Below are 23,016 nucleotides of genomic sequence, written 5' to 3' on the forward strand. Positions count from 1 at the left end.
CATAATGTCACATTTCTGCTTTGTATTGTAGCACAGAGGTTGCGTAAGTGCATTTACTAAGAATCCACAATCACAAACTATGGTCTAGAATCATGTTTGAATTTATTAAAGTTTGTCACAGAGAAAGTTCCCTCGCAGATTTAGTAGCAGCAAACAGTACACGCTGTTCTTCCAGGAACACAATAGGCTACAGTAACAGTATGACACTTTCATTCAAGCAGAATTTCATAATGGACATTGCTAAACTCCAGCATACATGTTTGTTGGTGTTGTCATATCATCAGCGCTTTTTTTGCTGCCCAGAGAGAGCATTAAGTATTAATCGAGAGAAGCAGAAATGGTTATCACGAATAAAATATGATTAATCACTCAATTATTATTATTTATTCACCACTGGCAAAATGGGCTTTCAGTAAAACTCGGCTTCCTATCCAGTAAGGCTTTTCCCCCCCCTTTTTTTTTTGGTGCAACCTGCCTAGAGAAAACAGAGAAACTATTGTCTTCCACTTCAAACTTGGCTTTGATTTAGTAGGAAATACTTCTTAGCAAATTTTAGTCATAATGGTAAACCTTTAGTGGGAGTGAGTTACTTTCGTTTTCCAGTGATGGCAGCGGCTAAAGGCTGCGAAGAATCTTAAATACGGAGAGAAAGCCACATGGAAAATCTGAAAAACATCTGTCGGTAGTCAACATTTCAAACTGGATGACCATGAACAAACAGTGTTTGAGGCCAAACGGAGGGGATAAAACTGAAAGAATCTGCCTTTCCTTCAGTTCCGCCCGAATCAAAATGCCGTCGTGTATACAGGTTAGAAAGCTGTTGCCATGCTCCATTTTTACCATAATGCTGTTTTATGAGTAGACATAGTATGATACGATTTTCAATATTAATAACCCTCTGTCGATCCGACTGTCAGAAAAGCCCTGGAGCTGTCAAAACTCTTGCATCATTTGCTGACATGTAAACACGAATTTCTCGGCCCAGGTAACATGGAGAACTATTAAACCTCATTAATTTACATATACTACCGACATTGTACCAATAAAAAGAGGGTTAAAAATCTGTAAAGTTACACTTTAGAAGAACAGTTCTGTCATTAGAGTTTGAGTAAATCTTCGTACGGCTTCACAACACTTAGAATATAACACACAAGTAGCTATGTTTCCATCCAAAGGTGTGAATTTAAATTGTGCGCAAAACTGTAATATCCCATAAAACATTTGCGAATGAAGTGCTGTTTCCACCTAATGTGTTCAGGAGGACAAACTGTCACTTCCTGGGAAATTGGCACACAATATCTGTAATAAAAATGGTTGCTGCAATCGGAGGAAAAGGTCTTTTTTCATATATCATAAATGACTTGCTCCTCAGAGCGTGCAGACGAAATGCAATAACTGTCTTGTTATCTTGTGTTCGGATACAGATGCCTGGTGTTTGGGAATGTAATCAGGAATGAGATAGTTCTAGGAGGGGATTATAACCAAACATTGTGATAACAAACTTTGTCTCAGGCATTTCAGAATGACCAAATCAACATTTAAGATGCAATGCAATAAAATTGTTCTGCTGGTTAGTCCAGTTATCCAATCACATCCTCTGTCGAGCATTGAGGGATTTATCCAGTAAATGTGTTTCTATAGTAGTTTATGCACATGTCTTCTTACAGGATAAAGAAATGATCCGCCTCAACTAAGCGAATACGTTTTTTATGCCTGTCTTTCGAACTTTGATACACATCTTAGCATTTCAGTGCAGCATTTTTTATCGCGATATCCCAAAAATGGATGGAAACAGCTATATAGACTACATTAATTTGTCCATTTTAGAGCCTTTTTGATCACTGTTGCTGTATGGAAAAGAACAGCATAAAGATTCTTCACAGACTAACCACTAATTGATCTCAACCAATTTGATATCTGCACTTTCCCAGCAGTCATCAGCACTGTCTCAACATCGCTGAAGAGTCTCCTGACACCCATGTGGTCAGTGAGTGCAGAATACTGTTTACAAGGTGCAGGCAGTTGTGTATTTCAGTCATGTCATCAGTCATTCCCCTTACTTTGACAGACAAATGACTAGGTCTGTCTGAAAGCCAGTAAATGTGAACAGTGGTTTAGTACTTCCTCTCCACATTAGTCATGTTTGATTACTCAGAACCCTGCAAAGGTGAGTATCTGTAGCTTATTCCTGGACATTTGTTTGCTAGGTCGTGTATATACACAATGAAGTCACTAGTTTGCATGAATGTTTTGAACTTTAATTAAATTTACTTCATTATTTTAACAACTTAAAATGACAAGTAGCCTTGAAGAAAAATAGTTATGTGCAAGTTGTTCCCTTCAGTCTTGAATTGTTCTATTTTCTGCTTAATCTATACAAAGCTATACGGTAAGTGTTTTAAAATAAATGTTTAAAAGGCACAAAGTCCTAAGAATAATTAACTAAAATTACTATACAGGCTAAAATATTGTGCATAGCATAAAAATGAATAGCTCAATAAAATAAATACCAAACAGACCAGAATATTGCTTCGGCATGCCCAGTATTTTGTAAAGTTGTAGTGATAAGAGAGGTGTATGGGAGATCAATGAAAGGTTAAAAATGAACTAACCGTTCATTTTGAGTACAGAACCACACTCATGACAACAAGTTACTAAATGTGACAACAATGCAAATAAAACTGGCAAACTATCAAACAATGCAACTGTAATACATGCCCCATTGGATGCTAGAGGAGGGCAAATGAGACTTAAGAACAAAATCTGACATTTCTTTTGGCCAGTTTGAAAAAAATCTCTCACCTGCTGTTCGTTATGCTCCTCGTTAGAATTTGTCTTATTATTATTATTGTTATTGCTGTTTGCGTTATGATTTACCTTTCCAGGAAGTAACAACTGGGTGGTGTGCTATTCTCATTATGTAACTATATGTTTATTAGCATTCTTAACAGTATTAATTGATGATGGGAATCAAAATTCTGTGTTAAATTTCAATTTGTTAATATAAAATTCAAACTCAAATCAGTTTGGTTCAAATAATTTACCGCAGCATTATTGCATAAATATACAAACAATATATCATGGATAAATTCACTAAGAATTATTTTGTGTCTGCCGATAGCCATTCATTTGCACTTTACCTTGGAGGCTGTTCAGCATAACTCCTGAATCAGCATTTTATTTGTTTTTTTTTGTTTTTTTTAAATGCTGCTCATTTACACACCAAGTCTGGAAAGACTGGCAGTGACTTAATTTAAATATTCACAGCTTGAATGAGTACAACAACAAAACTTAATTAAAGTTTACAGAGTTTTAGACGGGAGGTTACAGTGAACACAAGAGCACTGTTTCACTGTCTCACAACCCTCTGACGGTTAATGCAAATCCAAGGCAAATGAAGACATAAAGAATCAAAGAAGCTCACAATGAGGAAGGTCATTATCTAAGAGGAAAGAAAGAGAGGACGCAGATAAAACAGAGTTGTCACTCGAGCCATGCCTGTCAAACACAGATGAGACTGCTTATATTGCTGACTGATAGGGAACACTTCACTCTGAGGCTGTGCCAAGAAATGCTTCATATCTTTTAGTTTGTGAATCCTAGGATTAAGTGGTTTGGTTTCCTTCCTTGCATTTTTGTAAGTGATGATTGATCCATTATCAAGATATGGTTTGAAATCATCTCAGTGCGCAAGATCTTGAAGGACAGGATGTTACAAAATACTGATATAAACATGGTCGTAATCCACTCATAAAACTGTCCATATAAGCAGCATTGTGAAATAGAGACGCATGTGGCATCTTTCATTAATGCCCTTAGGGTTGCACATTTTTCACTTCATCCTCAAAGTGCACTTCGTCAAAGTCCACCTGCTGCCAGTGGCCCGGTGCCCACCGTCTGTTGAGTCTTATTTGTGGGCCATGCCTGCTCCATGTGCTCATCCTCTCTCACTCCATGGCAGGTCTTGGCACCAAGTGTGGGGTCTGTTTACATCATCACTGGTGGGTATCTGGACGTACCTCAATGTACAGTTCTGAAGCCATTTTGTGTCTTTATCATAAGGTGACTGTGGAGAACTTTAATAGGGAAACTGCTAAAGAAATGCTGATCACCTTGTGTCTCAACATGATATGCATTACACTATAGTGTGAACGTGATCTCTGTTTACATAACAGTCAAACAAAGACTATGCGCTTCAGGCTGTTAGCAGTAGCACTAGCACTTATAATAGATAATTACCTTCTGGTATCTGTTGAAACGCTTTAATGTTTTGCTTTCATGAGTTAATCAGACACTCATTTTCTTAAGTCTGTTTCGATATTTTGTTCGCAATCTTCAAAAGCATTGAGGTGACTTTATACCACAAAGCAGAGTTGCATGCTATTAGAGCAATATGAAACCTGTAAGGTGTGTATTTACTTTTGAACAGGACTATTTTAACTTTGTGTAAAATTTAGAGCTCTACCTCACCCAAAGCCTAAAACAAACAGACTGATATACAGAGACAGAGAGAGAGAGAGAAAGGGTAAAAACGCCCCCAATCTGTGTGCCCGGCTGATGGCTGATGGGTGTTGGGCTGAGTTTAGGGAGAGGGGGAGGGTTTTTAGAGGGAGGGACAATGTCATCAGGATTGGGGAGGAGAAGATCAACCTGATTCCTCAGGGAGTAAGGTGTCTCAACTACTCTCATGAACATGGTAAATTAGCTGGAACCGTCAACACTAGCTTTTCTGGCAGAGTCTAAGTGTTCATTATGGATGAAAAGCGATTCGTTTTATTTCCGCATTGGAATACAAAGGTGTGAGGACTTTGGGAAAAGTTTTATGTATAGCGGCAGTCGAGGACCTCAGGTGAGTTTCTGAGATGTCAGACACGCGGTGTCAGTTTGCTAAACTTCTTTGCCTCATTTCTGTCAGTTGATTTTAGCACACAATCTACATATGTGAATATCCAAAAAAGTGTGTTAATGATGCTTTGTGGGATTTTATACATCTTGTTATTTTGCTGTGGTAAGCATTTCTTTGGGTCAAGCTGTTAGAAGTGTTACAGTGCAGCAGATGTAACTCCTTGTTACTCTATTTTTCTATTTCTAAATACAGATATAAATATTTGTTATATATAGTTCCTGGTATCAAGAAAGCTGGTGCTACTAATTACTAATGTGAAGAAGACTGTGCAAGTGTACTTCACAGGTCTGTATGTTTTTAATGACAATAGTAAGACAATTGTCAGTTTTTTAGTTGACACAAACCAATATTCTGATAACTATAATATTAATAATATTAAATATTATTCTTAATTCAGATCTTTGACTTGTCAATTACAACATGACCTCTCTTCTGAACACTTTATTGCTGGGGCCTATATGTAATCTCATTCAAAATTAAATTCTATTTCTTTCTAAATACCTAGTAATTTCCCATCTCATCCATCAAGGGCTTTTAACACAGTGTGGTCATTAGAGATTATATATAAAAGAAGAAATATATATATAAAAGATATATATAAGAAGTTGGTGATGCATGAAGGTGGACATCTTGACGATCACAAGAAGGTGGTCACCTTAAAGGTTTAGTTCACCAAAAAATTCTGTCATCATTTACTCACCCTCATGTCATTCCAAACCCGTACGACTTTCGTTAATCTTCAGACACAAATTAAGATCTTTTTGATGAAATCTGAGAGCTTTCTGTCCCTCCATAGACATCTATGCAACTACCACTTCAAACTACACTTCAAAAAGTTCATAAAAAGATCGTAAAACTAATCCATATGAATTGAGCGGAAATTTTCTGAAGAGACTCGATCGCTTTATTTGATTAACAGATTGAATTCAGGCGCTTATTCACATATAAACATTGATCAGCGAACATAAACAGAAGCTCAACCGCACTTGCTTTAATGCACAAGAATGAACCTCATTGGTTCTTGCTGAAGCTCAAACATGCTGCGTAACACGAGAATGAACCTCATTGGTTCTTGCAGAAGCTCAAACGTGCTGCGTAACACGAGAATGATCCTCATTGGTTCTTGCTGAAGCTCAAACGTGCTGCATAACATGAGAATGAACCTCACTGCGTCTCGCACATCAAGCGAATATGCTTGAGCTTCCATTTACCTCAACTGATGTGTGAGTTGACGAATGTTTATATGTGAATAAAAGCCTAAATGAAATATGTTCAGTGTATAAAGTGATCTTGATGAACTTCTTGAAGCGTCAAAGTGGTAGTTGTGTGGACTGTCAATGGAGGGACAGAAATCTCTCTGATTTAAAAATATATATATTTTCATTTGTGCATGTTCCCAAGATCTTACGGGTTTTGAAAGACATGAGGGTGAATAAATGACAGAAATTAAATTTTTGGGTGAACTAACACTTTGAGTGTCCAGGGCCAAGTAAACTAGGATTAAGCCATTTGTCTAAACTATCCATTCTCTGAAGCCCCCCCCAGTAATTTAGATAATAGCCTCCCTGTGGCGTTAGGTGTGGACATGAGGGTATTTATGTGAGGTCCTCATGCCCATTTACATAGATGGGATCTACTGACACACAAAAATGTTGTGCATGATGTTAGAATTCAATATTTAATGTCCCATACAGTAGAAAATATACATGCACTGAATGCTTCATTTTAAACAACTGCATTTGTCATAATCTTATTAGCAGACAGTTCTTGTTCAAAAATATTTTGCGAAGACGTTATATTCAACGTCATCCGCAATGCTTCAGCGCAGTTGAAATAGCTGCTCTGTTTAAAATTACACATACATGGGCATGTTGATGCTTGGCTCTGGCCACAACTTTTGCAAACAATAAACCTACAGCAAGAGCCAATGTAATCCTATAGTAACCCATGCACCACAAAGCATTAAACATGTGCAAAGTAAAAGTAAATCCTGTAGGGTTTGTTAAAAAGAAAGTGGAAAATTGCAGTATGCACAATAGATGAAGAGTGCAGTTTGTTAGCTTACTAGTGGTTTACAGTAGTACGTTTTAAACATAGGTTATGCTACAGTTTGCTTTGATGTGACTTTCTTGAGGTAGTCTTATTAATTGCTACACTTAAATTTGACTTGTTACTACACAGAAACATTACAAGAGTGATAGCATGTTAAACTGTTCAGAGTAAATGTCATTACATCTAACAAAACTGGCAAAGTGAGGACTGATAGTGAAATATGATCCGAGTGTGTGCTGGCCGTCTGAGCGTGTGGCGGCAGGTAGCTGTGAGAGTGTAGGCTGGAGGGCAGAACACGGCACATCCTACTGCTAACAGACTCAGCCTGAGGGATTTCACAACTTTAATTTCAAGAGATTTCAAAAGAGTTTAAAGTATTGTTCCTGAAACGTACCCACGCAGAGACACTAGGTTTCCTTATCAGTTTTAGGTTTAACCAGTATGGCACAGATTATTATTTGTTACTGCCTCTATCTCACAGTGCATTCCAGGAAATATTGCTCCATATCCCCCCCACCCCCATACAGAGAGATTTATGGCAGTTAAAACTGTTATCATACATTTACATAATTGTCATGCAGACTGGCAGAGAGAGTAAGCTTTAAATAAGCTCTACTTGCCTTTTTTTTATTTTACAAACTTCTTTACAGTTTCCTTTTTTTTTTATTTGTTGCCAAACACAAGTGCAGTTGTAGTTAAATCAGGGACATAAAGTTTTGGGGAGTTAGTGAAAGAATATTTGGCCCCTCTGAAAGTATACTTTAAGTCAGTGTGATTATTTAACTAAATGAAAATATTTTTGTTATTTGAAATAAAAGTAAAATCTAATTTAACTGTAAAAAGCTGAAAATAAACGAAAATACTAAAAACTAAACTGAAGTTGAAATGACTCCAAAACTAAACTAAAATAATCATGGCAACAAATTAACTTTGCTTTTAGTTTTTAATAAAGAATATATTGTAAAGGTGAAGAATTTATTTTTGAAACTGGGCTGGGTGGTATGATTAATATTTAGTTGAATGAGAGGGTAAGGAGGGGAGATCAGTGTCAGATGCCCCCCAAATATATGATTTTAGTGCCTGCTTTCAATAGAGTTCCAGTGCACTTCATAGGTTACATGTCCCATTTCCATATGCATATTATAGTTGACTTGGTTAAAAAAGACTGGCCTACCATGTGAAAATGTATCACCTGGTTTAAAGAGTTCTAGTGCTCTTCTCACAGTTAAACAATGTAATGTAGCTTGTCAAGACATGTCAAAACAGGAGAAAAAAATTGCTGACTATGGTTTTTTACTAGGTGAATGGACAATGAGATGAGTGGGTGTGTGTATGCGTGCCTTTTTTGTGCTTTCAGGTTATAGTATGTGTTTATATAATGGTCATTGCAATATTACTTTGTCATATCAGCTCATTGTAAGAGCATATATTGACACAGCATGGTCTACTTGTCAGAAATAAATTGTAAATTGTTTTGCCTTCTCTTCAGGTCTGCGGGTCCATGTTGAGACGGTGAGAATGGCTTTCACAGACACAGCCATAATTCTCACTGTCATAGCAGTCCTAGGAATGTTAACCAGATGTCAGGGGAGCCTGGTTAAAGACAACTCTCTGCTGAGGTTCACCAATCATTTGTATAATGCGAGCATTTATGAGAACTCTGCCCCCAGGACCTATGTGGAGAGCCCAGTCCGAATGGGCATCATACTATCTGATACCTTCTGGGACATCAAGTACAAGGTTGTCTCTGGTGATGATGATGGCCTTTTCAAAGCCGAGGAGGAAACCGTTGGAGATTTCTGCTTTCTGAGAATCAAAACCAGAAGCAGTAACTCAGCTGTGCTGAACAGAGAGGTACGAGACGTTTACACTCTTACCGTTGAGGCTACAGAAAGTACCTATGAGAACCGAGCTAGAACAAAGGTATTGATCCAGGTGCTTGACACAAATGATCTGAAACCACTCTTTTACCCTGCCTCTTATCATGTGCTAATCAAAGAGGACACACCGATCAAGTCAAGCCTGGTGAGAGTGACTGCAACAGATGCAGATATTGGCAGCAATGCAGACTTTTATTACTCATTCACCACTAGATCACACCCATTTGCCGTTGATCCTTTCACGGGGACCGTTACACTTGTCAAGAGACTTGACGCCAGTCAGAGAGACCGGTATGAACTTACAGTGCTGGCAGAGGACAGGACAAAGAAAATTTCTGGTGTGCAGAAGTTTGGAAACGTAGCAACGGTTGTTGTGACCATACAAAAGGTGACAGAAAACTTTACCCTCATTGCACCCACTAGTGCAGTTAGTCCGCAAACGGATGACGACAAAATAAGTGTGAACATCAAGATGGAACCCAAGGAGAAAGAGAAAGTGGCGTCTTTAAGTATAGTTGAAGGGGATCCACTTACGTGCTTTCAGATTATTCCATCAACTTTGCATGATGGTGGCTTTCAGCTTGTCTCAACAAAATGGATTGACTGGTCACAAAACCCATTTGGACTAAACATCTCTCTGCAGGCCAAAGACAGAAGTAACCGAAGTGTTGTATTGCAAACACCAATACAAACTGTGCATTTCCCTCCTCCTACTCATGTTAAACCCTTGACATTTGAACAAGAACTCTACTATGTCACCCTCAGTGAATTTTCCCCACCGAAAAGTCATGTAGTTAGAGTCTCTGTAGGTTTGAGTTTCAAAAATACAACCTTCAGCATCAAAGAAAACCCAGACAGCTATAAATTCAAAATCAGTGCCAAAACTGGTGTAATTGTAACTTCTCAGTCACTTGATTTTGAAAAGCACTCTCATTATGAGTTTGATGTTACAGCAAATGATGGAGAAGCGGTTACCCGTATCGTTGTGGATATAATTGATGAAAACGATAATGCCCCTAGGTTCACATTGCCTTCATACCAGGCTTCTCTACCTGAAAATGTACCAATCGGAACAAGCATCTTAGCTGTCTCTGCTATTGATGTGGACAAAGATAACAATGGTTTTGTGACATACGCTATAGCAAACACAGGTCCCGTTCCTTTCAGTATAGACCCACTGACTGGTGTGATTTCGACCTCTCAGGAGTTCGATTATGAGCTCATGAAGAGATGGTACCACTTGAGAATATGGGCCTCTGATAGCGGCAGCCCTTTTAACAGAGTGAGCGAATGCTCTGCAACCATCACCATGACCAACATCAACGACAACGCTCCAGTGTTTGAGCGGGTGGCATGCAATGCCTCCATCCCCCGACACTTTGCTGTGGGGCAGAGTATTACAGAGATGTCAGCACTCGATCTGGATGAGCTGCAGCAGATCAAATACAGGATAGAATCTGGGAATGACGACGGACTGTTTGCAATTGACCCTGTTTCTGGCACCATTAAACTTTCTAGGGCAATTCCCTCAAATTATGAAGACACAGATAATCATTTATATATACTTAAAATAACAGCAACAGATGGCAAATATAGTGCCGATCCCAATACCGTGACCATACATATCACAGACAAGGGCGAAGGTGCCACCACATATTGCGAGGAGACCGGAATTACTAGGCAGTTGACAGAGAAGCTTATTGAGTCATTTAAGCCGTCTCTCACGGTCAAAGAAGACGAGTCTATCTCAGATGTTCATATAATTAACCAGCACTCTCCAAAGTTTATCATGGGCACACCGAGCTCATTTGACATCAGGGAAGACTTTGCTCTCAATAAATCTGTGTTGCAGTTTAATGCCACTGATAATGACTCTGGCTTTAATGGAAAGCTTGTCTATGCAATTTCCAGTGGAAATGAGGATGGATGTTTTACTATCGACATTAACACAGGAGACCTCAAGATTATCAGTGCTTTGGACAGAGAGCAAAAAGAGTTTTACATTCTCAACATAACCGTGTATGACCTGGGATCTCCACAGATCTCTACATGGAAGTTTCTTGCTGTTAATGTTCTTGATGCAAATGATAATCCTCCATTATTTTCTCAGCCAAGATATGTTGTGAACATCCCAGAAAACACAGAGGTTGAAAAAAGCATCTTCAAAGTCAATGCAGTCGATTTTGACTTGGATGACAATGGAGCATTTCAATTTTCATTGTTAACCTTTACCGATTTGTTCAAAATTGATGAAGTTACAGGGGTGGTGAAGGTAACTGGGCCTTTAGACAGAGAGACCTTTAGTAGATATGACCTGACAATTGAAGCCAGAGATCAAGCCAAACTGGACACACAACTATTCTCATTTGTAAATCTGGTGGTTGTACTGGAGGACATCAATGACAATCCTCCAAAGTTTGTACCCACAATCTACAGGATCAAAGTTCCCGAGGATGTTCCTCCAGGCACAGTGCTGTTGTGGGTTGAAAGCTTTGATTTTGATCTGGAGAGCGGAGGTCTCATAAGCTACAACCTAAAGAACAGTGAAGCAGGGACGTTTTTCCTGGATACATCCACAGGCTGCTTGACTCTGGAGAGTGAACTGGACTTTGAAAGGCAGCAGTCTTATAATCTAACTGTTCGAGCTGTAGACCATGGAAAGCCACGGTCTTTATCGTCTTCATGTTTCATTGAGGTTGAAGTGTTAGATGTCAACGAAAACCTGAACCGGCCTGTCTTCACTCTTTTTGTGCATAACACAGCCGTTATGGAGGATGCTAAAATAGGAACTTCAGTCTTGACGCTAACGGCTGTAGATAACGACCTAGGACGAGATGGAGTAGTCAGATACTACATCCATGATGGCTCAGGGCTTGGCGTCTTCACGATTGATGAAGAAACAGGTATGTTTGTGATTACAATATTTCAAGTTTGTCTCACATGATTTACCTAGATAGGAAAATACCTCATGGACATGACTGACCTTCTCTTGTACAGTACCTGCCTTCAGCATTTTGGGTCAACATTGCCTGTTCAAAGATTTACAGATCAGTCATTAGGCATACCAAACATATGTAAAGACAATGTGATACATGGCTTTCTCCTGCATATGTTGAAATATTTTAATAATTTCAAAAGCCACTGCCTTAACATCTGTTACATTACATGCACCTATTTTTCTTTGAATACATAATTATTGGGTTGAGATTAGCAATACTTGTGCACACTGGCTTATGGAAGTGATTTCAGAATAAAAAAAAAAAAATTAAAAAAAAAATGTTGTTACTTGTTATGTATGTTCATTGTATGTTAAATGCTGCAGTGCAGTATATTGTTGTAATCGCTTGGTGATTCTGGATCATTTCATTTTGCAGGTGTTATTCGGACGGCAGGCCTTATGGATCGTGAGGCTGTGCCACACTATTGGCTGACAGTTTATGCAAAAGATCTGGGCACTGTACCACTGGTATCCTGGACTGAGGTCTACATTGAAGTTTGGGATATCAATGACAATCCCCCTGAGCTGTCCCAGCCTGTCTACTTTGGCTCAATACAAGAGAATTTGCCAAAGGACAAATCTGTGCTGAAAGTATCTGCCACAGACATGGACAAGTCCTCTGAGGGGAAGCTTGTTTTCCAGATCCTTGATTCTCAACGCATATATTTCGCCATAGACACAAAAACAGGTAAACTTTATGCTTCAAATGGCCTGTCAAAAAGTACTTGTTCATCAGTTTTGACGTTGGTGATTCATGTCATGCGATAATGCAACCTTTGATGGATCGATTAAACATGTCTAGGCACACGTTTTACATAAGGGTGGTATGCCTTGTGAAGGGCACAATGAATAGGACCTCTAATTACTGTGAATACTGTGATCAGTGTGTCATTTTGTGTCAAGGGTGAGGATAGTTGTTTAGCAGGCCCACAGAGTCACACAATCACAAACCACAACACATCTGACCCTTTTGCAGCAGCTTAATCTAGCCTTTGAACAGTAACTATGAAAATTAGAACCGCATTAACCAGCGTTGCAAGCTTGCACTTGTCTTGACTAAGTCTGGTCTTTTTGTTGTTTCATCTGCCGCACCCTGAGCTAATAGACAAGGATTACAAAGAAGACAGGGGGTTGGGTTGTATTATATGAAGGATCTATCACACTGAAATGCTTACTTGTAGATGTTTTATACCAGTCAAATTTTTTTTTAGATGTGCTCTCATTTCCATTGTTAAAGGGCTAATGGGTTTGGCTGGAAGTTTGAGGCGAAAACTTCTGTTAGTATGAACCATTACTCTTAAAAGAGACAGAGCTCCTTGAATATTGTATGCGTGTACTGTATAGTGCTGGAGGATAAAGGAGAATGCTAAATGAATATAAAAGTGTAATATAATCTAAGCTACATCTCAAGACAGCAACAAATACCACTTCAGTGTGGTTTTGCCTCTTTCTCCCAGGGCTAAAGGGACTAGTTCTCTAGAGTTCTCTTGTCAGGACAGGACAGCTGGAGATGACTAATCACTAGAATGAATACTGACTAAGCTAACCGCCTCAACAGCTTAGCACCACAAAACCATAGAATTTATTCGATATGAACCATTTCTAGTGTCAGTAAGTAGGTAAGACAAATAATTCCTGGGTGGGTTGGGAACAGAGTTTACATGATCAAATGCTCTAGGGGAGATTAAGACACAAGAATAGAGACAAAAAGGCTTGTTTTGTAATATTTGGAATGCTAACAGCACTAAAGACATTTTTAAATCCATGCATTTGCCTATTGTCCCATGCACGATAGGGCAGACTTTCCACAGGTGGGCATTAATGCCAAAACCACACTTTCAGGATCACCTGCCTAAATACAGGCTGTTATAAAAGCCCAGCAGGGTTTGTTTTGAGTGCCGCACAGGTTGATAGATGCTGTGGGTCCCTGCCAGGTCTCTTCCACTGAAATGACACTCTCAAGTGTTTATTGCAGCGGTGGTAAACCACTGTCACTAGTGCATTTTGTCCACCCTTAGCCTGAATTTAGCTGTTGAGGCATGAAGCACACTTAAACGATTGTCTGAGAACCTCTTGTACTAATTCACAACACTGCTTTTTGCACTTCTCAATATGCTTTGGTTCTTAAGCCGTGGCTCATTTTCTGTCAGTTTCTTGGCAACTGGAAAGTCTGGTCTTTTAGTATATATCAGCGATGGCTAAATCCTCACTGACGTGGATTTGAAAAATTACCATTGTTCCCACGGCTTGTATACCACAGGTTGACCTAATATAAACTGTGGAACAAAACAAATAAAGCTTGAAAAAACAAACCTGTGAGAAGAAGGGAGAGTAAAATGGGCAGCCTGGGGTGAACGAACAGGTGTGCCATCCATCTGAGGCCGGTGGCATTGATCAGCCTGTCTGTTCTTCCTCTGTATGTTTGTTTAGGTGTGATCAGCACCCTTGCTGCTCTGGACCGGGAACAAAAAGCAGAGCATATCATTGAGGTTGGTTCACTTGCTCCTTTCTGTTTACTAGGTCACCCTAGGTCACCCTTTTTAACTCACCCTATGTCATTTCAAACTGCTATTTTTTTTTCTGTGTAATTTTGAAAAAACCTTCAAGTATGTCTTTGCCATATAACAATTCATAGTGTCTCTGAGCTAAAAACAAACAAATAAAAAAAAACACTATAAATGTGATTGACTTATTTCAAGTCTTCTGAAGCCATGCAAAAGCTTTGAGTAATTGCAAACTTATTCACTCATAATGATCTCCCCTAAAGTGCTGTTAACTTGAGATCCAATGTGACCAAATCACTGAGTCGTTGTTAAATCAGTGAACCAGATATTCATGAAGATTGTTCAGAGTTTGTCCTATAAAAAAATAACAGTATTCAATTTTGGATGAAGTACATAATGCATATAGGCGGACAGTACAATATTTAATAATTTGAGGGGTGACTTTGAATAAACAAATAACTTTTTCTTACACTACATTCTGTGGTCATTCTAAACCTTTTTTCTGCCACGGAGGTTACAAATGTTTGCTCTGGAGAGCTTCCCTCAGAAAACATTCTTGTGAATAAAAAATTCACAACAGTGAGGGAAAGTGAAATGGATATGAATGCTGCCACTATATTCTCTATATTCCAAAATAAAGAATATTGCAGTTATAATATTTATATTTAGACTTTTGTATTTTACTTTAATAAATATCTTTGTTTTTAGTATTTACTTAATGTTAAGGTAAAATTTAATTAAGCTAACCTTAGAGCCAGTTTTGTGTTTGATTAATTCCTTTGTCATATACTGTTAGGGCACAGCTGATTGGTTCCTGCTGTATCAGTAGCCAATGAGCTCGCTGCTTAACCTTCAAATACTTGAATCTTATACTTATAGCATTTGCAGCGCACTTTAAGAAACCCTTAATATGCTTTTTGTGCACCAGTAGAATATCTTACTTGTTCACAGCAGCGTGGTGTGTATGTATTGACAAGTCTCAGTACTTGCTCTGCAGCAGCAGCAATAGCAGATCTATTCCACCAAGACCAATCATATCTACATTGTCATATCCATAACCATGCCTAACACTCTGAGAGTTGACAGAGATGTGGTTTTGATTTGTGCACGATGTTAAAGATGTTTTCCACACCTGCCATTTTTTAGGTCATGGTATCAGATCAAGGGGTTCCTCCATTAAGCTCCACTGCCACCGTAGTCATCGAAGTCTTGGATGAGAATGATAATAGCCCTCAGTTCAGTGAAAAGCTTTTCCAGATAAAACTACCTGAACAGCAGAGCACGGAGGAGCCTCAGGACATCTACAGGATGGTGGCCCGTGATGACGATGTGGGGCCTAATGGCATGATCACGTACAGCCTGGAAGACCGCAGTGACGATCGTTTTGATATCCATCCTGAGACCGGGGTGGTGACAGCTAGAGGAGAGTTTATTCGGGGCAACTACAGTATTCTGACGGTATGGAAACAATCTAGGGCTGTGAACTTTTAGGTTGACAGTTAATAAGTGTGATTTACAATATTTTGTTTCAATTCAGAAGTGACTTGTGCAAATTCAGAGCACTGGTAACACTTTATTTTAAGGTGACATAGTTACATGTTACTACATGTAATTACTATAGTAATAATGGTAAACTATGCATAATTACAAGTAACTAACCCTGAATTAAACCCTAACCCTAATCGTAACTCTATAGTACATGTAGTTAATGAATTTTACTTAGTACTTATTTGAGTAAGTACAATTTAATTTGGTATAACCCTAGTAAAACATTCTACAAACATAAACAAAATAGTTGCCCAACAAGTATTACATGATATATTCCAGTAAATCTAGTTATAAATTACAGTAAAAGGGGGGAAAATTCTTTTATTCACCTTTTGTTTTCTCCTTCACTATCATAGATACAAGCAACAGACCAAGGCAACCCTCCAAGAATGTCTAAGGCCCGTCTGCATGTTCAGTGGCTGCCCCAACCTGAGTCCAGCTCTGAGGTACTGGCTTTTGATGAGCCGCCCTTCAACTATGTGGTGATGGAGACAGATCCCGTCTCTGACATGGTGGGAATCATCCGAACAGAGATCTCAAAGAGCCTGCACTTTTTTGACATAACCGGTAAGCAAGGCTCTATCATTTACCACACCATTGCTCATTACAGTAAATGAACGTAAACAAGATTCACAGTCAATGCGGTAAGCATAAATCAAACTACTTTTAGTGATGTTTATGTTTAAAACAAAGAGTGGAAAATTTTGCTTTAACAGTAGAGTAGGCCTATAAATTCATGTTTTATAAAATAGCTATGCAAAAAAAGAGAAAAACAACGTCATGGGCACATGGTCCAGTATAGCATGTAGGGGGTGCTATAGCTTCCCTCTCTGTGATAAGATCTGTGCCAGGAGGTAGATCTTAGCAGTGACACATTTCTTCAGATGACAAGCCAGAGCGCCAGAGGAGCTGCCATCAGTCTCTCTGTGCCTGTGCTAGCAGCACACATTCGCCTGCAGTTAAGGGCTGAACCTGACCTTCTCTCTACTCCCCACATTCTTACCTTCAGCCCTGCAGACTCACTCCGAGAGAAATGAGCTTCAGTTGAAATAAATCAGAAGCATTTGTAGTAGGGAGGGAAAATGAATCAAGGAAGAAAGTTTACCTGTGGATTCAGAACTTGTTTTATCTCAGCATGGTTCTACTGAATATGATATAATGACAGCGAGGCCTGCATTAATTTAAATACGTTATCTTACTCTTAGATACGAACACATTATATTTTAACCAGATAACTGTAGTCAATTTGATGAAAAAGACTCAGTCATACTGTACATTTCAGATCTTATATATGTTGCTCTGAATTTGTCTTGCATAATGCTGTGATGATTATTAATGTTAGGTTAGGTCATATTCATGGTTTAATATCATTCACTTTGTGCTTTGAATGATGAGTTTTAATGTAATTCTGTACCTTTGGGGATTTCTAAATTAAGCCAGACAGTTAGAAGTGATGTGATTAAATAAATTCATAGTTACCCTACGCCTACGCCTATTTAATTTGCTTGAAAACCAACGGAAAAAACAAACAAATATTATGAATATACAAGTTATGGATTATTACTTTAGATTTCTGATTTAACAGTGTATAGTTGATTTGTTTACTGAAACATTAAATATTCTATAATTTAAATAAAATCAATGAATTACAAACAGCAGGGCAAAAAGAAAAAAATATTCACATTTGATTAGAATATTAGATTAAAAATCTGTGCAGTTGTCACGTACTGCTCAGAGACACGAAGTAGGAGATCCAAATGCAGCTTTATTTTGTGGGGCAATCCAGAGGCGTAATCCAACATACAGGCTAGGGTCATACACAGGAAAGCAGTCCAAAACAAAGAAACAAACAAAGAAACAAAACAGGCAGGGACCAGAGGCAAGAGAGTAATCCAGGGACCAGAGGCATGAGAGTAATCCAGGAAACAGGGCAAGATATCCAAAAACAAGAAACAAGACAACCAGGGAAACGCTCAGAATAGCAGTGTAACACTTAACAAGACTTCGCGGTGAGTGAATGAATGAACAAGGTATATATAGACAGACTAACAGGATGAGACAGGTGAATGCAATCAGTGAATGAGGTACAGGTGAATGTGATCAGTGATAAGTGATGATGAGTCCGGGCAGTGAGTTATGGGAAATGTAGTTAGTGAGTGAATATGATAGTCTGATGTGGACTGCCCTCTGGTGGCTCACAAGGGCAGCTTCAGCTGGTGATCGTTACATAGCCCCCCCTTTAAGGAGCGGATTCCAGACGCTCCTAAAAGTGTCCAGGAGGGAGGTGGAGCGGAGGCGGACCCGGGGGCGGGACGGAGGGCCAGGCCCGTGCAGCGGAAGGGGACCTGAAGACTCCGGCAGGGCGGAAGGCCAGGGCGGAGCAGGCTGTGCAGGCGACCAGGGCGGAGCAGGCTGTGCAGGCGTCCAGGGCGGAGCGGGCGGAGCAGGCTGTGCAGGCGGCCAGGGCGGAGCAGGCTGTGCAGGCGGCCAGGGCGGAGCAGGCTGTGCAGGCGGCCAGGGCGGAGCAGGCTGTGCAGGCGGCCAGGGCGGAGCAGGCTGTGCAGGCGGAGCAGGCTGTGCAGGCGGCCAGGGCGGAGCAGGCTGTGCAGGCGACCAGGGAGGAGACGACCCTTCAGGCGACCAGGGAGGAGACGACCCTTCAGGCGACCAGGGAGGAGACGACCCTTCAGGCGACCAGGGAGGAGACGACCCTTCAGGTGGCCAGGGAGGAGACGACCCTTCAGGCGGCCAGGGAGGAGAAGACCCTTCAGGCGGCCAGGGAGGAGACGACCCTTCAGGCGGCCAGGGCACAGGAACAGACACCGGCTCAGGAACAGGAACAGACACAGGGACAGGAACAGACACCGGCTCAAGGACAGGAACAGACACCGGCTCAAGGACAGGAACAGACACAGGGACAGGAACAGACACCGGCTCAGCGGAGACCATCTTGTCCTGAAACACTGGCTCGGCGGTGGCCATCTTGTCCGAAGACACAGGCGTGGAGTCGGCCATCTTGTCCGAAGACACAGGCGTGGAGTCGGCCATCTTGTCCGAAGACACAGGCGTGGAGTCGGCCATCTTGTCCGAAGACACAGGCGTGGAGTCGGCCATCTTGTCCGAAGACACAGGCGTGGAGTCGGCCATCTTGTCCGAAGACACAGGCATGGAGTCGGCAATCTTGTCCGAGGACACAGGCGTGGAGTCGGCCATCTTGTCCGAAGACACAGGCGTGGCGTCTGCCACCTTGTCCGAAGACACAGGCGTGGAGTCGGCCATCTTGTCTGAAGACACAGGTGTGGAGTCGGCCATCTTGTCCGAAGACACAGGCGTGGAGTCGGCCATCTTGTCCTGAGACACTGGTTCGGTGGCGGAGGTCATCGTGTCTGGAGACACAGGCGCAGAAAGAGGAAGAGGAACAGATTCAAGCTCAGTATCCGGATCAGTTTCAGGCTCAGGAACAGATTCAGTCTCGGCGGGACGAGACACTTGACGGGCGGACGTGACGTGAAGCTCAGTCTCTGGATCGGCAGAAGTGACGTGAAGCTCAGTCTCTGGATCGGCAGAAGAGACGTGAAGCTCAGTCTCTGGATCGGCAGAAGTGACGTGAAGCTCAATCTCTGGATCGGCAGAAGTGACGTGAAGCTCAGTCTCTGGATCGGCAGAAGTGACGTGAACAGTCTCTGGATCAGCAGAAGTGACGTGAAGCTCACTCTCTAGATCAGCAGAAGCGCACTCTGAGCTTGACGGGACCAGCGGCGGCGAGGGCTTTGAGCTGGGTAGGACCAGCGGCGAAGAGGACTCTGAGCTGGTTAGGACCAGCGAAGAAGAAGGCTTTGAGCTGGACAGAACCAGCTGCGAAGAGGGCTCTGAGCTGGACGGGACCAGCGGCGAAGAGGGCTCTGAGCTGGGCGGGACCAGCGGCGAAGAGGGCTCTGAGCTGGGCGGGACCAGCAGTGAAGGCTCTGTGCTGGACGGGACCAGCAGTGAAGGCTCTGTGCTGGACGGAACTAGTGATGTTACGCCTGACACCGACGCTCCGAAGCTTGCTTCAAACTCGAACGGTCCTTGCAATGAACCACTGCTTCGGAGCTTGTATCATTACGTCACTAGTCACGTGAAAATGACTTCTGAAGCAAACACACTGCTTCATTCTTGTAGTGAACCACCTGACTGCTTTGATTTGCCCAATCCAGTGTTGACAGGTTTGAAACCTGGCGGATGTATTTCTTATAAAAGTGAAGCCAAACCATGGCAACACCGTGGGTTGTAGTCGGTGTTTGGATTGGCGTTATTGTTGAGGAGAGTGGATTGAGTTTATTTCAGTGTTGTGCCAGCGAGAAAGAAAATAAAAATAAATAATATTTCTGAATAAAAACCATACCATTTAATGAACACTTTGTCTAAGCCTTCTGCATGTACCCAAAGCACAGCCTCTGACACATTTTTTTATTATTATTAATTAGAGAACATATGAACATTGTTACATAAAAACATGCATCAAAGACAGAAACTTCAAAAACCCTCTGCTACATTATACAAGTACAACACAAGCACATCCTTTTCAACATATAAAAATATCAGTCCCACCAGTTAACAAGTTATAGAGTACTGCTTCCCACAGCTAAACAAGATAAAGCTTTCACACGATACTGCCCTGCTAAAAAAAAAAAAAAAAAAAACTATAGAAACCATTATAGAAATTCTAATGGATTTAATGGTTTTCATGGGAATTTTATTGGTTGTAATGGGATTTATAGTGGTCTCTGTGGGTCTCTATTGGTGGGGGCATTAAATCCTAATGGAATATATCCCAAATACACTACAAAAAATAATTCTTTAGTGGTTTAAATGGTAAAAGCCAATGGTTCCTACTGGTATTTTAATAGAAACCATTAGAATTTCTGTGATGGTTTCCAACTTTTTTTAAGCGGGTCTGATCTTCTGTCCTTGTCTAAAGAAATAATTACACATACACATCATGCTTAATGTTTTATTATCAAGGTGAACACATGAAATTCATCAGTATCTGTAAAATTCACCTACATAAATGAGTTTCACAGCACTAACACTGGTTCAGCTTTGAACGCCTCGGTAAACACGTCATAAACGGGGCGTTAACATATAAGCCTTTGCATTTTATGGTTGTCAGCTTTGTTGCATTACATTTACTTCACCAGGAGATGGTGCTGTAATTTCTATCTGAATGAAGCTTCGAGTAATGAACCATTTTCGACACAATTGTATCAGAAAGCAATAATGCTTTGAAACGCTTCATTTGGCCATCACTAGACGGAACCAGCGGTGAAGAGGGCTCTGTGCTGGACGGGACCAGCGGTGAAGAGGGCTCTGTGCTGGACGGGACCAGCAGTGAAGGCTCTGTGCTGGACGGGACCAGCAGTGAAGGCTCTGTGCTGGACGGGACCAGCGGTGAAGAGGGCTCTGTGCTGGACGGGACCAGCGGTGAAGAGGGCTCTGTGCTGGACGGGACCAGCGGTGAAGAGGGCTCTGTGCTGGACGGGACCAGCGGTGAAGAGGGCTCTGTGCTGGACGGGACCAGCGGTGAAGAGGGCTCTGTGCTGAACGGGACCAGCAGTGAAGAGGGCTCTAGCTTGGCGGGCATGTCGCTTGCTGTCTTGGCTTCGGCAGATCTGGCGTGAAGTGCGGGCTCGGCTGGACTGGCGTGAAGTGCAGGCTCGGCTGGACGGGGGTGCCACGGAAGGAAGCTCTCCAGACATCTGGAGAGTGCCTCTCTCCAATCCAGACCAGAGAGATCGGGGAGCTCCCTCGGGTCGACCTCCTTAGCCCCCAGCCGGTAACAACTTAATAGCCTCGTCACCCAGAGAGCAAGAGGCAGCGAGAGGAAAAAAACCCCAGGTGTACTGGAACAGATCGAGGCTATCCAGGGCTAAGGCCGCGATCTGTCCAGCGAACTCCCGGCTCATGCTGGGAAGATCAGGTGAGATCCGTACTGCTGTATTACAGGAGGTCATAGCTGCTGGATCTGAAGTGTGGCGAAGTCTTCTGTCACGTACTGCTCAAAGACACGAAGTAGGAGATCCAAATGCAGCTTTATTTTGTGGGGCAATCCAGAGGCGTAATCCAACATACAGGCTAGGGTCATACACAGGAAAGCAGTCCAAAACAAAGAAACAAACAAAGAAACAAAACAGGCAGGGACCAGAGGCAAGAGAGTAATCCAGGGACCAGAGGCAAGAGAGTAATCCAGGAAACAGGGCAAGATATCCAAAAACAAGAAACAAGACAACCAGGGAAACGCTCAGAATAGCAGTGTAACACTTAACAAGACTTCGCGGTGAGTGAATGAATGAACAAGGTATATATAGACAGACTAACAGGATGAGACAGGTGAATGCAATCAGTGAATGAGGTACAGGTGAATGTGATCAGTGATAAGTGATGATGAGTCCGGGCAGTGAGTTATGGGAAATGTAGTTAGTGAGTGAATATGATAGTCTGATGTGGACTGCCCTCTGGTGGCTCACAAGGGCAGCTTCAGCTGGTGATCGTTACAGCAGTGAATCAGTGCAGTATTGGAAGTTAAATGATTACATAAAATCATCTCTAGTCTGCTTAACCTTACCCCCAACTCTAACTTTTTATCATTTAGTTTGAAGGCATTGTTTCACTGTAGCAGCTTTTTCAGGCCTTGAGAAGCCAATTATGTATTGATTAAAAAAAAAAAAAAAAAAAAAGCAATCTTGCTTTTTTTCAGAATTATCTCAAAGTCTCCATCAAGGGCAAAATTAGAGATGGTTGTCCTTCAGCAAAGAGGACGATTAATCCATTTGAGAACTGCTTTGTAAAGTTTGGAAATAAACATAGTGAAGAGCCACTTAAAATGAATGTTGTATTAAAATGGGACCAGATAGCCTTCAATAGGTGGAATGCTTAATAAACACCATCTGTTAAAGCAGGCACGAATTTGCCCCCACTGAGTAAGACGTCTGGTCTATTTTATACGTGTGCCAAATGTTTTCCCTTAAACAATAGTGCTGATGGTATGAAGAGTGTCTCAGGAGTGGTTTCCTGATGTGACCTTGTTTTCTGTCATTATTGTACCTGGATGGGCATAACAAACAAAGACTCATGTGGGTGTTAGAGAGC

General features: G+C 41.3%; 1 protein-coding gene across 1 annotated transcript in view; it reads left to right on the plus strand.

Annotated features, from left to right (window-relative positions):
• Positions 1-4,643: 4,643 nt before the first annotated feature.
• fat2 (FAT atypical cadherin 2) overlaps positions 4,644-23,016 on the plus strand; it is a 50,899-nt gene continuing 32,526 nt past the window's right edge. The window contains exons 1-6 of the mRNA XM_084133296.1: positions 4,644-4,849; positions 8,448-11,741; positions 12,213-12,524; positions 14,267-14,325; positions 15,487-15,798; positions 16,245-16,455. Coding sequence (XP_083989422.1) covers positions 8,477-11,741; positions 12,213-12,524; positions 14,267-14,325; positions 15,487-15,798; positions 16,245-16,455 — 4,159 coding nt within the window. The 5' untranslated portion in view covers positions 4,644-4,849; positions 8,448-8,476. The remainder of the gene's footprint in view (positions 4,850-8,447; positions 11,742-12,212; positions 12,525-14,266; positions 14,326-15,486; positions 15,799-16,244; positions 16,456-23,016) is intronic.

Source organism: Abramis brama (assembly GCF_963993115.1).
Source record: "Abramis brama genome assembly, chromosome: 13".
In the NCBI taxonomy this organism is placed as follows: domain Eukaryota; kingdom Metazoa; phylum Chordata; class Actinopteri; order Cypriniformes; family Leuciscidae; genus Abramis; species Abramis brama.